The sequence below is a fragment of the Dermacentor andersoni genome, chromosome 1, assembly GCF_023375885.2.
Source record: "Dermacentor andersoni chromosome 1, qqDerAnde1_hic_scaffold, whole genome shotgun sequence".
Lineage (NCBI taxonomy): Eukaryota > Metazoa > Arthropoda > Arachnida > Ixodida > Ixodidae > Dermacentor > Dermacentor andersoni.
In genome coordinates, this window is record NC_092814.1 from 268,521,662 (window position 1) to 268,540,022 (window position 18,361).

The window sequence follows — 18,361 nt, forward strand, 5'->3', positions numbered from 1 at the left end:
GAGATTTCTCGCATGTTGTGATCATTGTGGCAATCTAACTTCAGCTACAAAGCACGACTTACATCTGCACCTTGTACAGTGCATAGCTCGATTTGAACTTCATCACAACTACGAGGGTGAATTGGAAAGTCTTTGTGCCTATTTTTTATTAGCCAAAAGAAGGTACATACAGCTAATTACAAATGTATATAATATTCTACATACCTTACACTAGTTCCCTTATAGTCCCCACACCAGTTCAGAGATCTGTCCTATCATAGCACTAAACTTGAGATGCCCCTCTGGTAGAACTCGTCCGCGTGACTGTGGAACCACCTTTGGACTGCTGCCTTGGCTTCATCAGCCTTTTGCGAACTCACAACACCACCACCTCACACTTCTAAAAGTGAGACACCTTTCCCCCTTTCCCCATATGTGGGCTGCATTTCCCTGTAGATTTCGATGGGCGTTCATCCCTTGCTCTATAAAAAAACTAATCCCACTTCGCTGCTCATACACCAAGGATGTGCGAAGCACACCGCTATCTTCAACTGACAGCAGCGCCGTGCCAGGGAGCTACTGGCAGATAAGGCCGGGCTAGTTTAAGAAAGGTTAACCTCAGGGAATGGACATGTTGACTTCGCATTTACAGTCGTACTTTGGCAAATAAAAAAAAAAAAATAGGGACAAGGACGTTCTCATTCACCCTCATATATTAGAACCCACACCATCATTAACTAAGAGAAATACAGCTTTGACAAGATCCTGTCAACCTTTTAACAGAAAATTTCACTCAGGATAGGTGCTACACTTGAACCTATGCATAACCCCCCTTTTGTACCCGTTTATACTGCCATAATACAGCATAAATGTGGTGCTCCATAATATTGTTAACACTAACCCCATATTTGTGCACAAAACTGTCCTCGCAGTAACCCACGGTGATACAATCTTGAATAGACTGCAATAAAGCATATCAAGGAAGAGAAGGTCAACCTTATCTTCATAGAACACCTGGCATCCTACCAGATTCTGTCCTTCAGATGGGCAATACATGGTAGAGGTCTTCTATTGTTAGTACTGTTAGTACTGAAATGTAATCCTGCTAAAAAACCTACTAGAGCCTTCTGCCACATTTCTTTTTTTGAAATGATAATGCGAAGAGGGAGGTCGAGCTTGCATTCTAGTCATTTTCCCATTGAATCGCATACCTCTCTTCCTCACACACTTTGTGCTTTGCACTGCCTTTAAATCATCAATCATGCTCAGAGACCAGCTAGAGCTGCCCATGCAGTGCTCAGGGAAAAGAAATGCCGTCCTCGGGCTAGCTGGTAGTATGTGCTTTATGGGGGCAGCAAAAAAGTTGCAGAGAAAAACGCAAAATTCACCACACTGTGTGCTGTTGTGCATTACTTTTTTTTTTGTCTGTTTACTGCAGTGTTTCCATCCAACCACTGTAGTATTGCTTCTACATTTCATGACCACTTTGATGACAATAAAGAGGCCAACTAAGTCATTTACTATGCCATGAGCACAGAAAAAGAAGAAAAAATATTTTGCTCTATTAGACAACATAATGTAAAAGGCATAAAAAATATACAAAAGAAAAGGCATTTTCAAAAGCATAAACAGAGTTCTATCAATAGCACTACCATGAATTCCAGAACCTTAGAATGAAAGATCACAAAAATGTTTTTCAGAAGCTAAGCTCTCAACTCTGCAATTACAACAAAAATCACATGATAACACACTACACTTGACAAATACCAACTTCACAGCACACTAGACCTTGTCAACCCAAAGACACATATAACATAACATGTAATACAGCTTGTACACACCTTGCCCGCTTTGCAGTGGATGACAGCAACATTAGCCGGGTGTTTGGACAGCCACTCAGCAACATCCTCGCAGAAAGGCTTGATGAGGTCAATTTTCGGTGGGTTGTGGTCCTTGAATGGGTAGTGTGCCACTCTGTTCTCAAACTTCTTGGCATCGTATTGCCGCTCAGAGCACCTACAGCAGAAGGAAGGCCAGAGCTCTCACGCAATTGCAAAAATTAATTAAATTATGAGGTTTTACTTGCCAGAACTCCAATCTGATTATGATGCATGCTGTAGTGGGGACTCCGGATTAATTGTGGCCACCTGGGGTTCTTTAATGTACATGTAAATCTAAGTAAATGGGCGTTTTTGCATTCCACCCCCCATCGAAATGCGTCTGCCATGGAAGGCAGTTGCACATAAATACAAGGCTGTTCCCAAAAACCTGTACCCCCTTTCCATATCTAAGTTAACTTGAGCAACACACACACACTCATAGCCTTAGCATCACTGCTGGGAGGATGCAAGTTTGTGCATGTTGCACATGCAAGACCACTTGCCAGCTCTATTGCACACATTCACGTGACAAAACTACGTTCAAGATAGGCAAAATAATGTCAGGGACAAATGTTCCATCCAGAAATTTCTGAAAGGTGCAAATGTCACGAGAACAGGGTGGTGGTGGTGGTGGTTGACGGCGATTTATGATAGCAAGCACAAGTCCATGTTCATTTCACGACAGTCTACACTGTGTCTCAGCCTACTTTTTTCCCACAGCCACATAGGCCACCTTCATAAGACCCTTCACCTTCCCTGCAGTCTCATGCCACATCGAAAGATTAAAAGTTATTGGGAGAACAAATTTGCAAGGCACAAAAGAAGTAAGACAGTTGCGTGCTTTTGTGCAACCTCTCCTTCTCCCCTATTCAAAATGAGAGGGGAAAAGAAAGTGCTGTTGCTCTTGTCTATAAATGCTCATCATACCGACAGTCCCCAGCATGCAACCAACGGTGTGCAAAAAATGTGCAACACATTGTGGTATGACCACGGGGTGGACAAGGTGTTGCAGAGATGCTGTCAGACAAGCTGGCAGCAAAAACACTGCTTCCCACTACAAAGAAAACACTTCCAAGTCACAAATGGTTTCCCTCAAACCTGACTTGCTCCTTATGAAGCTTGCTTGTAAGTGAAAATCATACCCTTAAGTGAGATGCACGCAGGAACTCTGAACTGAACAGGCAGCTTACATAAGTAATGCATATCTGGGAAGAATTTATGCCCATTCTCGTAATATCTGATTAGTAAGGAGACTGTACAAGCAAGCTCACAATGCTTCATGCATCATAGCTAAGACAATATACAGACACTATCCCCCCATAGCTCTACACTCTGCTGTGCACTTCTTGTGAGTGTTTTACAACATGCACACCAATCAATAGTTGTTTTACCATGGTGTTACATGGTCTGAAATGCCTGCAACATGTCTGCAAATACATTTCACTAAGTAATTTGAATGAGTTCAACTACTGTGGTGCACACTGCAAAATGGAAAAATCTGCTGCAAGGCAAATGAATTACCTAAACTGGAATCAAATTCTTAACCTTTATTTCAAAATAATTGAAATTTCAGCCCTCAACATGAGGTATAATGCATAACTTCCAAATGTGCACAAAACATTTTATCAATAAATTATTCCCACAGAGTTTCTAGCTTCAATTCCTGGAAGTAAGAATAGCACAAATCTATAGAGACGGTGACAGCTGGTGTGTAAATATAAACTCTGAAATCTACAAAGCCTTGTCACCAAGCTACAAGTGCCTTTTTGCCTGCTGTATGCAATCACACTGGGCACTTCTGCCCACATAGTTATCTGTGGCATAATGCTGATGAGTATGTCAGGTTCAACAACACAAAGACCATGACATCACATTGTAAGAATAAACGCCTGCTTTTGAGCTGAATGATGGCAGATAGCACAGTATCTGTAATCAGTGAATGTGTGTGTGTACTACTATGAAGAAAATAGAACCTAGTATCAGTGTATGGCAGCTGGGCACTGCTTGGTGGGGACAAAGTTGAAAAACTGTAAAGGACACATCACCTGTGCCACCACAGTGTGCCTGCTATTTTCTGAGCACTGGTAGTGCATTTGCAAGCTTTGCCTGCAGCAAGATTAGGCCTCAATTTTGCCAACGAAAGCCAGCGATTGGTGCTCTAATGGGGAGGAGAGCTTAGCAGCAGTGGTCTTCACACTTTTGATACAGACAGCACTGGCATGCAGAACAGCGAGTGGCAACTTAAAATGGAGGAAATATACAAAATCTACTTCTGCCTGGATGCTTTTCGCTGCTTCCATGCCCTTGGGCGGTCACATATCCAACAGGCATAAAAGCACCGTAACCACATTTACCAAGGTCATAATTTGCTGCATATGCAAGGTTGAACAAAGTGAAAGCGAGTATAACATTTATTGGCAATGAATGTGGTGAGCAGCACAGAACAACAACTCCCTTAGCCGCAGGTGAGCAACTCCCATGTGGAGTGTGCTACAGGGAGCGTTACAGGAGGCACATTTTACACAAGTGTAGCTTTGCAACTCATACTCTACTATACTATGAATAACATACATTGCATGCTAAAGATTACTTCACATTGCAAACGAGCACAGTGTACACTGCAACTTCTCATACACAAAGCTGCCAGTACATGCAACTAACCCTCAATATTCAAAATTCAAATTTTTTCCCCACAATTTATTACACATGTACTACATATACACAGTGCATTGGGCCAACTATAATTGCCACTTTTCAATGACTACACTTCCCTGAATCTCTACAACTCTCATCTAAACAGTAAACGATTGCAAAAGTGCAGTACAAAGTTTGAGGCACGACCTCGAAAGCAGGTGAAGAACTGGTCACAGGCTGCATTTTTGTATTTCTTTGAAGCTTAAAGTCCTGAAGTAAAAAATAACAGCTAGCATTCATTGAAATTTGGGCTTTTGTCCAAACATGGTGTCTCTATGGTTACAAATGTGATACTGACAATGCCCAAGTGGTGTTGCCCTTTCCCAATACATTATCCATTGCTTGCTGTTTCAACACCATTATCAGCCCAGTAAGGGGAAGCAGCAGACAAGCTGCTCATATCAATGTCTCATCAAAGCAAGGGCAAACAAAAAAGTTGGTGCAAGACAATGAGCAGCATACACTAGGGAAGAAAGATAAAAACAACTGCAGGTATTGAAATCACATCAAAGTGCCATGAGCAGTGACAAGTGCATTATGTAGCAGTGTAAAGGCCTTGATACATGTAGGATCAAACAATGTCCTACTTGATACCATTTGTTATAAGCATGCAAGGTGGGGCAACTGTTTTTAGTTTGCTAAATGACGGAAGTCTGGCATGAAACCAATTTCTTGGGCAACAGTGTCAGGCACTACCACACAAGGAGGGAAAAAACTCGCAGTAAGAAATTATAGCCATCCAAAAATTAAGCATTTCTGATTGGAAATGCTTTCACAGAGGGCTTCAGTTGCGGAACTTTTCAACTTAGCATGTCTAGAGACACACTTACACCTTTTTTAAGCTGTACCACAGCTTAGATGATGTCATACAATACCTTAAATCTTTCAAATTGAAAGTGAGTTTTTTGAAATGTGCTATATCTTCCATATACCAATTTCACACCCTATATCAAGAAGAAGTGTTTTTACTATACTAGGACAAGCAAGTTTTCAAAACCTAGTAACCACAAAAATCTCTTGCCTAAGTGTGCACCCACAAATGAAGGTATGCACTTTGCAGTGTACGAGGCCTTGTGCCACTACGCAGTGCCCCCTTCAATTCCAGGCCATGCAATTTAGCTGCAAGGTAATTCCCTTGAGAGTTCAACATGCTGAAAACATGTGGGCAGATGCAGACACCAACTCGGAAAATTTAAACCCACCATTATATCACAGTTCCCTTTAGGTCAAAGGGCACCTGATGCCTAATTTACACTGCACAAATCTTACATCATTTTTATCCCAAGTAAGGCACTAGCAGTTGGTAATGTTGCAATGTAGTAAGAGTTAGCCAGTGCACTCAGCATACTATAAGTAGGCCAGATTATTATCGCCTTTATATACACCAGATAGGTATGCAGAGATAGCATGGGTGAAATCATGGTAGAGAATTATGTGCATTTACACAAGATGGGTTTTCAGTAAAATGTTGCAAAACACCAGCAGTACGAATTACCATAGATAGAACTACAAGCACCAAACTAAACTTACTATACCAGTAACAGCATACCCAAACTTCAGATAGAGATAAGCCAAGGTGTCACAAGCTCTGCTATCAGTAGCTTAGGTGAAGATCCCCGTCTGTTTGCCCAGTACTGCTCTCCGCATTACAAAATATATTTGCCACCCTCATGCACAACTTAATCACTAACCCTGCTCATTATCCAAGTAAGCAACACTAAATAAAAAGTAAATAAAAATTGTACCCAAAGAAGTCTGTATTTACCAACTCATGTCCATTTCTGAAGCCTTTTCTGCAAGCCACCAAAATTAACCTAATGCTAAATCAATGCTAAAATCAGTTTGCTTAGTATTAAGCACACCCAGCAAACCCCCTATTATGCAAAATGATGGCTGAATTTTCTTGTCTATGCCCATTCTCACGTGTAGCTCAGTTCTTATTTAAGAACTGAGCTACACCCGAGTTCCTAACAGTAATATTTGAGCTGAAAATTAAACATAATTACTGTTGCTATCATTTGTCCTAGGGCTCCACCACACAGGGGCTACAAGGTAGAAAGTTGAGGCAAAACAGTGCACATTCATGACACAAAAGAGACAGCCACTTGCATCAAGTGTTGACACACATCAACACTGTGTGTCTCTTTTCTGTGTCCAGTGTGCACACTGCCTTTACAATGCCAAAAACCAAACAGCCCAAATGAACACAATCTTGCCGCAGGTTTCTTGTATATCAGGCTCTTTCCCGTTCCCTACGTTTTACCTAGGCAGCAGTTTGACCTAGCTGGTCTTAAATTGAGAAAGTGAGCAGGGTTAAAAGAAAAAGTCACAGGCCTGCGCAGCACATGCAGCACAGTCCAGCGTAAGCTGGAAGAGCGGCTCCATAGGAGCTCCATTTTCAGCACCACGCACTACAGGGTCTTCGCAGCGAAGTCTGTTCATGCTGTTTTCCACGTTGACAGCGAGCTGCAGCTTGTCCTGCTCTCTTCACAGCAGTTTGCTGAGCCCGATGTTGACTGGCTGCAGCCGAGCACATAGCTCTACAATTCACTTCTTCAGCAGCAGTTTGTATTTTGCGAGGAGGCGCCATAATGCATACTAAAGAGTAAACACAGGTACCCAGACAATGTGGCGCACATGTCACATCCCTTGACCCATGGCACGGTACGTTGTTGCTGCTGCTGATGATGATAATGACGGTTTATTCACATGCACTATAAAACGGAGTGGTCACGAATAGCAACCTAGCCTGCTTGAATTAACCAGCTCACACCACAAGCACCCTGCAAGTGCTATATGCAACTGCTACATGTCGGGACACTCAGTGGAATATAACAGAACTGCAATGCAATGTTTGTTACATATTGACGCTAGGCCGCACACGCGCCACATCGCATGTCAAATGGTACGATGATGGTATTTAATGATCACGATGATTTAATGGCATTCCCTGTGAAACGGGACAGTGACAGTCACCTAGCCTGCTTGGATTAATCAGGTATGCTATACATGTTTTTCATTACATCAATATTTATACATCTTCTTAGTCTTCTTTTTCTTCCTCAAGACTTTTATATCTACCTTGTACCGCTACGTCTGTAACTGTTACACCTGGTGTAATTTGCAACTACAATGCAAAGGGCGCACATATAGACTGTACGCAGCATGCATCTCGCATCGCAAGGCAACTGGCATGATATGATGCTATTGATGATGATGCTTTAGTGGCATGCCCTTTGAAACGCGGTGGTGACAGTCACATAGCCAGTTTAATTTGACAAGTGGCATGATATGATGCTACTGATGGTGATTATAATGAGTTATTGGCATCCCCTTTGAAATGCAGCGGTGACTTAGTCACCTAGCCAGCTTGATTTAATCAGGTACACAACATATATTTTTTCTAGCATTCTTGTATACATCTCCTTAAACTTATTTTTTTTCCTCAAACCTACTTTAACAGCCTTGTACCACTACCTGTGCATCTGCTACATGGCGTTCTACCTGGTGTAACAATATGCAACTGCAATGCAAATTGTGCATATATCAATGCTATGCGGCGTGCATGTCGCATTGTGTGTCTCCTCGCATGCTAGCATGCGTTTATGAAGCATTTTTCCACTGCATGCTAGCAAGCGCTGGTGTGGTTCAGTGGTGGAGTAGCTGACTTGCACGCAGCAGGCCCAGGTTCGATCGCGGCGGGAACTTTTTTTTTTTATTCCCAGCAATAGCTGCTTTGTTGAATTCTTTGTTGTATGGGGAACTATATCCCGACAAGGCCTGTGAAAGAAAGCTAAATTAAGCTGCTCCATCACACTTGCAAGCACTGACTTCTAACAGTCCCAGTTATGCCACATACACAAGCTTGAGAGGCATTTCCCATTGTTGGTATATATACAACTTCACACAGGCACTTTCAAGAGGCAATGAAAAGCCTTTTATAGGTTTTTTTTTCCAAGCTCCTTCCAGTTTGCAACTACACCACTGCTGCATAGAGAAACCCAGCAACTGCTGTAATGACCAACAATTTGTGCCAATGCAAAGCAGGACACAGGCACAAATTTTGGTTTCCAGTTCCCCAAATTAATCATCCTGTAGAATTTGCTCTGCACAAGTGGAAAAAGAAAAACTGTTTATAACATGTGTTTAGGTTCTAACAAAGGAGATCTTGCTTTTTAGCTGGGGCACACTCCCTTTAATGCAATGCAATGTTTTTTCTGCAGTGCCAATAACACTTGAGCTGATCAATACACCGTTTTTGACAACTGTGCTTGCTTGATCAGACAACTTAATCTTTTCATTCTTGCTGGTAACTCAAGATTAGGGTTCTCCCCATGATGAGCGGCTGTGAAAATGCCATCCGCCACTCCCCGGTCAACTGGTGAAAATTTCAAATTTCGAAGTGTAATCCCCCTGCCAGTCGCAAGATGTCAATCCCTCAAAATTTCCTAGAAAGAACCCTGCTGAAGGTGTGTTTTTACCTACAGACATCTGTATGTAGTGCATAATTGGAAGCATACCTGAATCCCCAAATGTGAAGGCCTTCGTTCAGGTCTTCCTCTAGCATTCCCCCTTCATACCACAACTAGGTATGCCAACTTTGGACTCTACGGCCACTGAAGATGCCCATGAAGCAGCCAACCTGCCGCCAGTTCATTTCATTTTATTACCTTAAAAACCGCTTATGGGGTATTACATCAATTTCAATTAAAAGTTCAATCTAACATAATATTGTGAGCACGAAGACTCTCAAGGGCATCCATGTGCCACAAATAAAACAGCCGAATTCATACCCCTGCTATGACGTGACACACCCCCTGAACCCATGCCCCCCATTTCCAGCATGAAAGTGGCCTGCCAAAGGAAACAGCCAAGGTATCCTTCACTTTTCAGCACTAGAGAAAATTCTTAAACTAGAGAAAATTCTTAACACTCACAGGTTGTATATCTTGTAGTGGCCTTTGTGCTTCTTTTCAAGAAACCTGTGGAATGGAGTAAGAAATGAGGTGAGACAAAAGATGCAAAATGCAGCACCTTAAGTATAAGCACCTCAGCAACCATACAGAAGCATTTTGCCTGAACCTCTGCCAGTGTGCAGCTTGTTCGTAAGTGCACATGTACAGCATAACAACAAAAATGTTATGCAAGATGCACAACTGCTTAAATCACAGAATTCATTTTCTAATTTTTGCAAACCCATTTCTTTTTATAAACATTGAATAAAAAAAAATCTTTCCCCACCCAAACAATTTCATGAAATTTAAAAATCCAATTGTGGGGTTTTACGTGACAAACCACGATTTGATTATGAGGCATGCCGTAGTGAGGGACTCGAGATTAATTTTGATCAGCTGGGGTTCCTTAACGTTAGAATAGCAGCTTGGTCTTGTTGGTTTTCCATCCTGGTGCTAACAGCGCAGAACATAGACAAGACACGAGACGAGAAGCCAACACCACAAGTGCTGACTTTCAACAACGTTTACTTGAAAGAAACAGCTTCTTATACCTTTGCCCACATGTGTCACAGACACGTCATTGCAAATCATGTGAAACACGCACTCTTTTGCACTCAAGATAATGATTGTACGTGCAAAAGCTCCAGTTTTTTTTTTTTTGCTACTAAAAAGCACGGCGTACAAACACATTGGTTACAAAGTGTTGCAATCTCAGCTGCTTCAATTATCTCCCGAACCAGCTGGGAGATAATCTCAAATTTCAGCTGCTTCAATTATCTCCCGAACCAGCTGGCCAATCTGTTTTTCAGCACTTCACAGCGTCTGAATTCTGCGGCACAAGTTTTAGAGGGGCAATCATCCTTAACGTGCACCCAATGCACAGCACACAGGTGTTCTTGCATTTCACCCCAACGAAATGCGGCCGCCAACAGGGATTCCATTCTGCATGCTCAGGCTTGGTAGCGCAATGCCATTGCCACTATGCCACTGCGGCGGTTTCCAAAAACGTCAAGAAAGCAAAGTAGCAAAGGTGTAACTTTAAGAAATATCTTGATAATACTTAAGTCTGATAGATATGCTTACATGCTCTGGCAGTAACAAGATCCTCATTCAATTCAGGCAGCTGCATGCAAAAATGAAAAAGTGCTGTTGTACTTAGCATTAGCTTTTCTTCCAATTTCTTTTTTCTTGGAACGAACGAATAGTAGCAGAAGCAAAGGATGCAGCAAGTTTAGCATATGGCTGCTTCAAACCAATTAGAATTGTGGGATCCAAAACCTGCCGTGGACATATTATGCCCAGTCTATGATGTCATAGACCTGTGCGACAGCCCATAGACTGCATCGCTTTGGGCGAGAATGATCCCGTCAACACCGGCCTTAGGGCCATTCGGCCACTTAATTCATAATAGTTTCAGATAATATATCACTGCACTCATCTAGCAAACAGAGAAACCACAGCTGTTATTGCATCTCGCCCGTTCTGTCAACCCTCCTTTGTTGCCCTCCGGCATCTGTGTCAGATACCAACCTTGAAGCGTTACCATGAATGCACCACGGAAAGAAGAAAAAGTAAAAAAGCAATAGACAAAGCATTGCTATCGGCGCCACCCCAGCTGAAAGATGTGTTGAGGAGGAATGAAAAAACTAAGCAATGCGCTTTCTATATTTATCTTATAATGAGGCCCTTTTCAAACATTTCTGTTGGAACAGATTCATTGAGAGGTATCACACTTACTCCAGTGTTTCCCAGTTTTTAAGAAAAAGTGTTGCAGGGCCCCTTGAAATTCTAACAGTAACTTTCAATTCATTAATAATTCCAGATAATATAACAAGATTTAAAAAGGCACTTGGTATTACCAATTTATTTTGAAAGAGTAAACACAAATCCAGAGAAATTAATATTATGCTCATTAACACACCTGTTCCACTGCTCAATAGAGTGTCATGCCCGTCAGACAAATTGGCAAGGAAGGCAAGAGCACCATGCTCGAAATAGTTCAAAACGAAATGACTCCAGTTTTCATTGATTTATGCATTTTCCATTGCATTTAGAGTATATTCCTCTCAATCATTATTTCCTACAGAAATTACTAAATTAAAACTTAAATGAAATTCTGGGGTTTTACGTGGATTATAGTGGTAGACTCTGCCAGATTAATTTTTCAGCACCTGGGGTTCATTAATGTGCACCCAATACACGGTACACAGGCGTTTCTGCATTTCGTCCCCATCGAAAATGAGGCGGCCAAGGCCGAGATTTGATTTCATGCCTTCGCGCTTACCGGAAATTACTAAAGGAGCTCTGGCGCTGCCATTGTTCAGCCACCATGGGAATAATAGCTAGCACATGTATTTGTCTAATATTCGTGCTTGTGGCCTTCAAACATTCCTGCTGCATTAATTGTAAGACTTCACTTTTCTCATTTTTCAAGCAATCTTTTTCTAAACATGTGAACACGCCTCTGCACACACAATTAATCACTGCGAATTGTTGAATGCATAGCCCAATACTTTGTTGAAAACTGTCAATTTGCAAAACCACAAAATCAGCCAAAGCCAGAAGGACAAAGTTCAGCCAATTTCATATACTACCCATCATTCCCATGCTGGCTGAAACACTATACTTGCAGCTCCCATATACACTAAGTCCACATTTCTCTCTAATAATTTTGTAGGGAACTATCTTCTCAGTAGCCTAGCCATTCAGAACAAACTAAGCTAAATTTACAGACATTACAGCTGTCAGTTCATATCCAATGCTTCTAAAATTTCAAAAGACACACACCTGTACATGCTTGACATAACCTATCCTTCACCAGTGCTGGCCTCTTTCAGAAGTTTGTCACACATTAATAAAAGCCTCTTTCTAGTGCTGTTTCACAAAACGCACTATCACCGATGACAAAACAAGAAATAAACCAACATTTTCTTGTGTATATGAATGCTCGAACGTATTTCCAGAGTGCCCCTTTTATCAGCATAAGCACTACCAAACAAAGGGACCAGGTTAGAAAATAAGAAGTTAACGCAGGCATGTGCCACTTACTTCTGGACATCATCCATGTGGTTGCGAAAGACTCCTTCCAGTTTCTCAGCCGGGAAGCCCATGGCAATGATATTGTCGCTAATGTCTGATGTAATGCAAGTCAAGGTATAAAGACACAGACCTTCACGCTGTCAGACGTAAAATGCATTTTGTACCAGTAATTCAACTGCCAAATAGAAAGCCCTGCTAATGAACCCAGGCCCAAGAAGACTTGAGAACTATATGCAAGAAATTCAAGCTGCTAACCCTAACGGAGGGATTGAATATTGCATCCAGATATCTGCGCACTCAAGAGTCACTATACAAATATTTAATTTCTGAAAAATATTTTCATGTAATGCAAATATTTCTACCCCTGCATTTATCACTTTTCCAACAACTAACGTTTTTTTTTTTTTTTTTACAAAAGAACTTGTATGGTACCATAAGGAAATACAATGACATTTCAAAAGCTGTATCAAGGCCAAGACGACATCACAGTGGACAGCTCAGAATAATTTCAACTATTTGTTCTTCTTAATTTTGCTTAGGTGACTAATCATGGTAATGGGCCCTCACTCAATTCCTCAAACACATAACAATCATATTTCAATGTTACTAATACAAAATGCCACCAAGTGCAGCACTGCTTTGGGCTTGAAGCTAGACTCCTTGTCATAGCACTGAAGTAGGAGGTAGCAGTCAAGTGGTATTGCAGATCACTAATGTATAAATCAGCTAATTACCGCAGTCGCATGCCACACCATGAGCACACTGCTGAAATCTGAGCTTAATAGGCAATCGGCAAGGTGACAGAAAACAGACGGTGAGGGTGGTTCTGAGTGCTCTTAGAGAAACAATGGCAGAGGATCAGGCTTATCTGAAATGAGGAGAAGCACAGAGCAGAGGAGGAAGGAATGCCCAATGTAGTGCCCCGTGCCCAGCTTCCAGTGACATGGTTATGGTGTAGCTTGCAACTTACTACTATGCACCAGTGATTTGCAGTACTCCCTGACCATCACCTCTGATGTCCAAGGTGTAATAACTAGGAGTTCTGCTTCATGCCCATGGCCGGGGTGTATTTGACACATTTTCAGTTGGTCACAATACAATATAAAATGTAAGTAACTATTTTTTGAGGAATTGAGGCTTCATACCATAATTATTGAGTCGACAGCTATTCAAGGAAGAAAGATTTTGCGTCACTACTGATTTAGGTCAAAGGCATTTCTGCATTTCCCTATACGAAAATGCTGCCCCCAAGGGCAGGCATTTAGTTTGTGATGTGATGTTGCCTTGAAACAATCAGCTCAGCCTAATAGTAAAACTGCAGCAGGTTGCACTGTTAATTTTACAAGTGCATATATATCAAGTGCACAACCAGACCTCATGTTCACAAGTATATCTTCTAAAACTTAAAGGCCAGTCCAAAGCCCAAACCCTTTCCTTTATTGGGGGGGAATACTTGTTCATTCCATAACAAGCTACCATGAGGCTAGTTAATATTTCATTTGTTAGGATACCATAGCACAAAGATTAACTCTATCCACTGCCTAGTCCAGCCTTCTCACAGACTGCCACCAAAAAGAACAGGATTGGCTGTGAACCCCTCAAGTTTGAGGCAGCATGCAGCCTAACGTACTGAATTGTGTACTTGCAGCACATTAAATAAATAAATAACTATTACTAATCATAAACCTTAATCAGCACAATTCATGTTTTATCAACAATTTCGTTATAGCAAAAATTTTAGCCCATACTCGCTGAGCCATGCAATATGCTCTACCGTGAATCATTTTTAATCATTCAAATTGTCAATAATTCATGTAGCACTACCATCAATGAGTGTATCAAATATGAAATATCATTGTGTTGGCATTGTGCAATGCGAGCCATGTGTGTCAGAAGCTTAAAGGCCACTCTTTTTATTGCAACTTCTGCAATACACCATGTATTGCGCCTGCCTTCTGTAGTACTGATGGCATGTCAAAGCTATGAAGAGTAAGAAATGCCCTCCTCAACCTCTGTACCTTAAGAGGGCAAGCAGTGCACTCTGAAGGTACAGAACACCTTGTACATTAGAGGTCTCAAACTCACCCGAGGCATCAAACCATATATGCAGTACATTATTCACCACAAGCAGCACAGAAGCATGTTTTGGGGCAAGTGGCACCATAGTCTTCGACTTAGACAACTTGGGAAAAACCGGTGTGATACACAACAGGGCAACACAGGTCACATATATGACCCCCCTTTACAATTAGTAGAAGGGCAACATAAAATGCATGTTCAAAACCCTGCTCTACATGGTGAAGCAACAGTTGCAGTAATGCATGAAGTAGCCACAAATCTGACACAGACACCACATATATCTTCACTCCATATCCAAAAGTGAACACACACACACACACACACACACACACCCGTCTCTACCCCCCCCCCCCCACACAAAAGGTATTGTATGTGGTAGATAGTGCATATATTTGTACAGTGCAAAAATTAGAGCCTAGTACCACCTGCGCACAACTTTGTCAAAACTTTTGATTAGAATAAACTACAGCATGTATGCAATAGTTGTGCAGGACATGGTCAAAAGGCAGAAAAACCGTAATCCACAAAGCCCATACAATAATGTAACATTTGTGGTAACTAGCACTCCTATGTATGCAACATACAATGGCACAAAGAATACTTCAATGTAGTAGGCACCAAACCACAGCACCCGGAAAAGTCAACAATGCCCAGCAAAAAAATAGAATGTCAGCTTCCCAATACAACAAAGGAACCCGTACATCTATACAGTGACCTTATCAGTCTCTGTGCCAAATGGCCCATTCTGATAGCTAGATAAGACGACATGGATCAGCACCTTAAAGAGCGCCTACACGCCTGGCTCCAATGTGCCTCTCAGCCCAAGGTGCGCTCAAAATGACACGATGAGCAGGCCAGAAGACACACACTAGTCGCTGCTTTGCAGTGTTTTACACCGACAAAAAAGTGCCACCAGAAAACACAACAATTATGGATGCAGAATGCTGTTTACTTTTTAACTAGCATGCTGCTCTAAATTAAGGCTGTACTCCAGTGAGTAAGGTGAATGCTAAAGCTGTAAGCACAGTACAGGTTGAGTAAACATCCACGCAGGATGCGTTCAAAATCTTGCAAAATCTTGCAAAAGTTGAACTGCACAAACACTCACAAGCATTCAACACTTCCCTTCATAATAACAGTATTATTTCCATGCAAGAAAATTTTGCACACAAACTCAGAACAAACCTTATGATTGCAGACCCATAATATTGCATTGTAAATTCTTCCTTTCTTACCAACACATGCAGTGAAGCAACTGTATATAGTTTTCACATGGTGTTGTATCATCTACTAGTCTCTCTCACCTGCATCTTAAAAGAGTAATGACACAAATGTTCAAAATTGCAGAAACTCTACCACATGCTTCTTGCATCTAAAAGGATGACATTTTGCAAGTATGAAGGTTCAGATGCACTTCCATATTTTATTTGGCATTAAAATTCCATGCCTCACATTATCTATATTAGTGCAACGTTATGACACACACACCTCAAAAATTTGCTGACATTGTGTAGCAACACAGCTATAGTTGCGTGCGTTTCTTTTGGATGTGCTCATGGTTAGCTGCTGAAGCAATTGCAGAACTGAGTGAGCCAACATGTCATGACAACACAATACATCCACCTCCTGGGTATCGATACCAAAACTGGTTCATAGGAACAAATAAGTATTTTAATGGATTATTTAAGATGCTCAGAGACTTTTGCCAGTATGTTTTCTATGGTTTAGAGGGTTGGGACCTTCATTTAGAACAAAAAAAGAAATCACAAGTCAGAAATAGCATGTCCGTACTCCTTTACGGAACTGGGAAAAGTTATTGCTAGCATGGCGGACCACTTCAGTACTGTGCGAATGAAAAGACTCCAATAAAATGTGCCTATCAAATGCCAGAAGGTACGAACTTCGCCCCTTGAATTTTATGGGCCTGTGCATATTGTGTATGAAGACGTGATAGCATCACAATGTACAGGCTGTATGCAGGGACTTGCAAGACTCGCTGCCTGACACCATAAACACCAGTAGTGTTAACTACTCACTTTCAGCTACAAACTAAGCACACCTACAGGAGTGAAAGCAAGAAGTCTGGAGAAGCGTAATGTTTACTTCACTAGTGTTCATGTGAAGAGCATAATGGCGATGCAGCTACCACTGAAGCATCTCGCCATGTTAGCAAGGTGGGCTCACAAGCACTAAAAAAACACTGTTTTAATAGAAATAGACCACTAGAAGGCTATTTTAAGCAAGGCATTTACCCAGGTGACTTCGTCTCTACTGTTTGCTTACAGTAACATCTTTCCCACACTACTCCCGCTCCTGAATGCTTATCCAATATTGAATGTTTTATCCAATGTTGTTTACTGAAATGAAATCGATTCTACTACTAGCCACCACAAACAGCACAATATTACTGAGCATCAGTGAAAGTAACAAGGACAAAGTCTCAAGAAATTTTTACCTATTCTGGCATAGAAATCTAGCAAAGTTCACATTAGGGAGACACTGAACACAACAACTGCTCCAGCAGAAAGCTAATCAAAGTGCTAATTAATTTTGGAAAGTTCATTTGCTATTTTTGGAGAATTCGCTTATAAATGCTGCTCACTTGAGATAAAGCAGCAACTGTAGATGCTGGCATTGGTCAGATTCTTGACGAGTGTCCACTATATGTGAGCAAGCTAGAAGCTCCTATGGTTTTCAGATAACATCCCCAAGCATTGTGTTATAACTTAAGGTATGCAGTGCAGTTCTCTGCCTTTATGGTTTTCTTCTTTGTAGAAGACATTGCTCATACCATGCCAATCATTGCATGCATTCATGCAACTAGTGTCAACAAACACTGCACACACTGCTTTCTGAGGTACGTGCATGTAAGTACGTGCAGTGACATCGGCATACATACATTTCCCCAACAATGAACTACAGTAGATGCTGCATTACAAGCAAAAATAAACCCTACAATTCAATAAATCATAACTTATACCCCACAAGTAACAGCCTTCTATCATATATTGCTATACTTACAGTAAAGCTCATATATTCATCTATAACAACGTATGACCCTTTCACACGCTATAGTAACTGTACACAAATCTGGATAAATGTAATAAAACATTGCAGTAACTACTCTGTTGAACTAGTGGTGCTTCAACCTAGTAACCTAGACAAGGCTACAGTGCTAAAGCAAAATTGACAGCAAGAAATGTGTGTGCACATATACACACACATGCAGCAGTTGTTCAAGTAGATAAATAAAAACAAATCCAGCTACCCAACCCAGAAGAGGATGATGTTAGCATATAGATTGCATAATGGTTCCTTATTTTAAGCAGAAACATATGAAGTACAAGCTCCATGCAAGCGATCTTGCAAACGAAAGCGACTAGCGATGCGACAGCTGTCGCATTTGCTCGTTGCCTGCAAGTCGAGCACCACAACACGAGCGATGACTGAGCGACATCTCCCCGGTGTTGCCAGTACAAAGGCAGCAAACATGCGCCAGAACTGATGCAACACGTGCTTTATTAATTTAAGTTGATGTGCTTTACTGTAAAGGGCAGCATAAAATATTCCTAAAGGTCTTCCAGTAGGTTCTTATCCTTGCACATAACAAATTTAGTCGTTAGCTCATCCCGTGCAACAATCGGTAGTACTTGACTGATGACATCCAGTTCTGGCTTCGTGCTATTGGCTAGTTGCCGATAGCAATCCCAGTCACAGGCGATGAACTTTAGATTT

At 41.4% G+C, this 18,361-nt stretch overlaps 1 protein-coding gene across 3 annotated transcripts in view; it reads right to left on the bottom strand.

Annotated features, from left to right (window-relative positions):
* LOC126547709 (phosphatidylinositol 3,4,5-trisphosphate 3-phosphatase and dual-specificity protein phosphatase PTEN-like) overlaps positions 1-18,361 on the bottom strand; it is a 118,046-nt gene that overhangs the window by 90,489 nt on the left and 9,196 nt on the right. For all 3 annotated transcript variants that reach the window (XM_055063132.2, XM_055063133.1, XM_050195663.2), the window contains exons 3-5: positions 12,557-12,641; positions 9,491-9,535; positions 1,821-1,995 (exon numbers count right to left, since the gene is read on the bottom strand). In XM_055063132.2, coding sequence (XP_054919107.1) covers positions 1,821-1,995; positions 9,491-9,535; positions 12,557-12,641 — 305 coding nt within the window. The remainder of the gene's footprint in view (positions 1-1,820; positions 1,996-9,490; positions 9,536-12,556; positions 12,642-18,361) is intronic.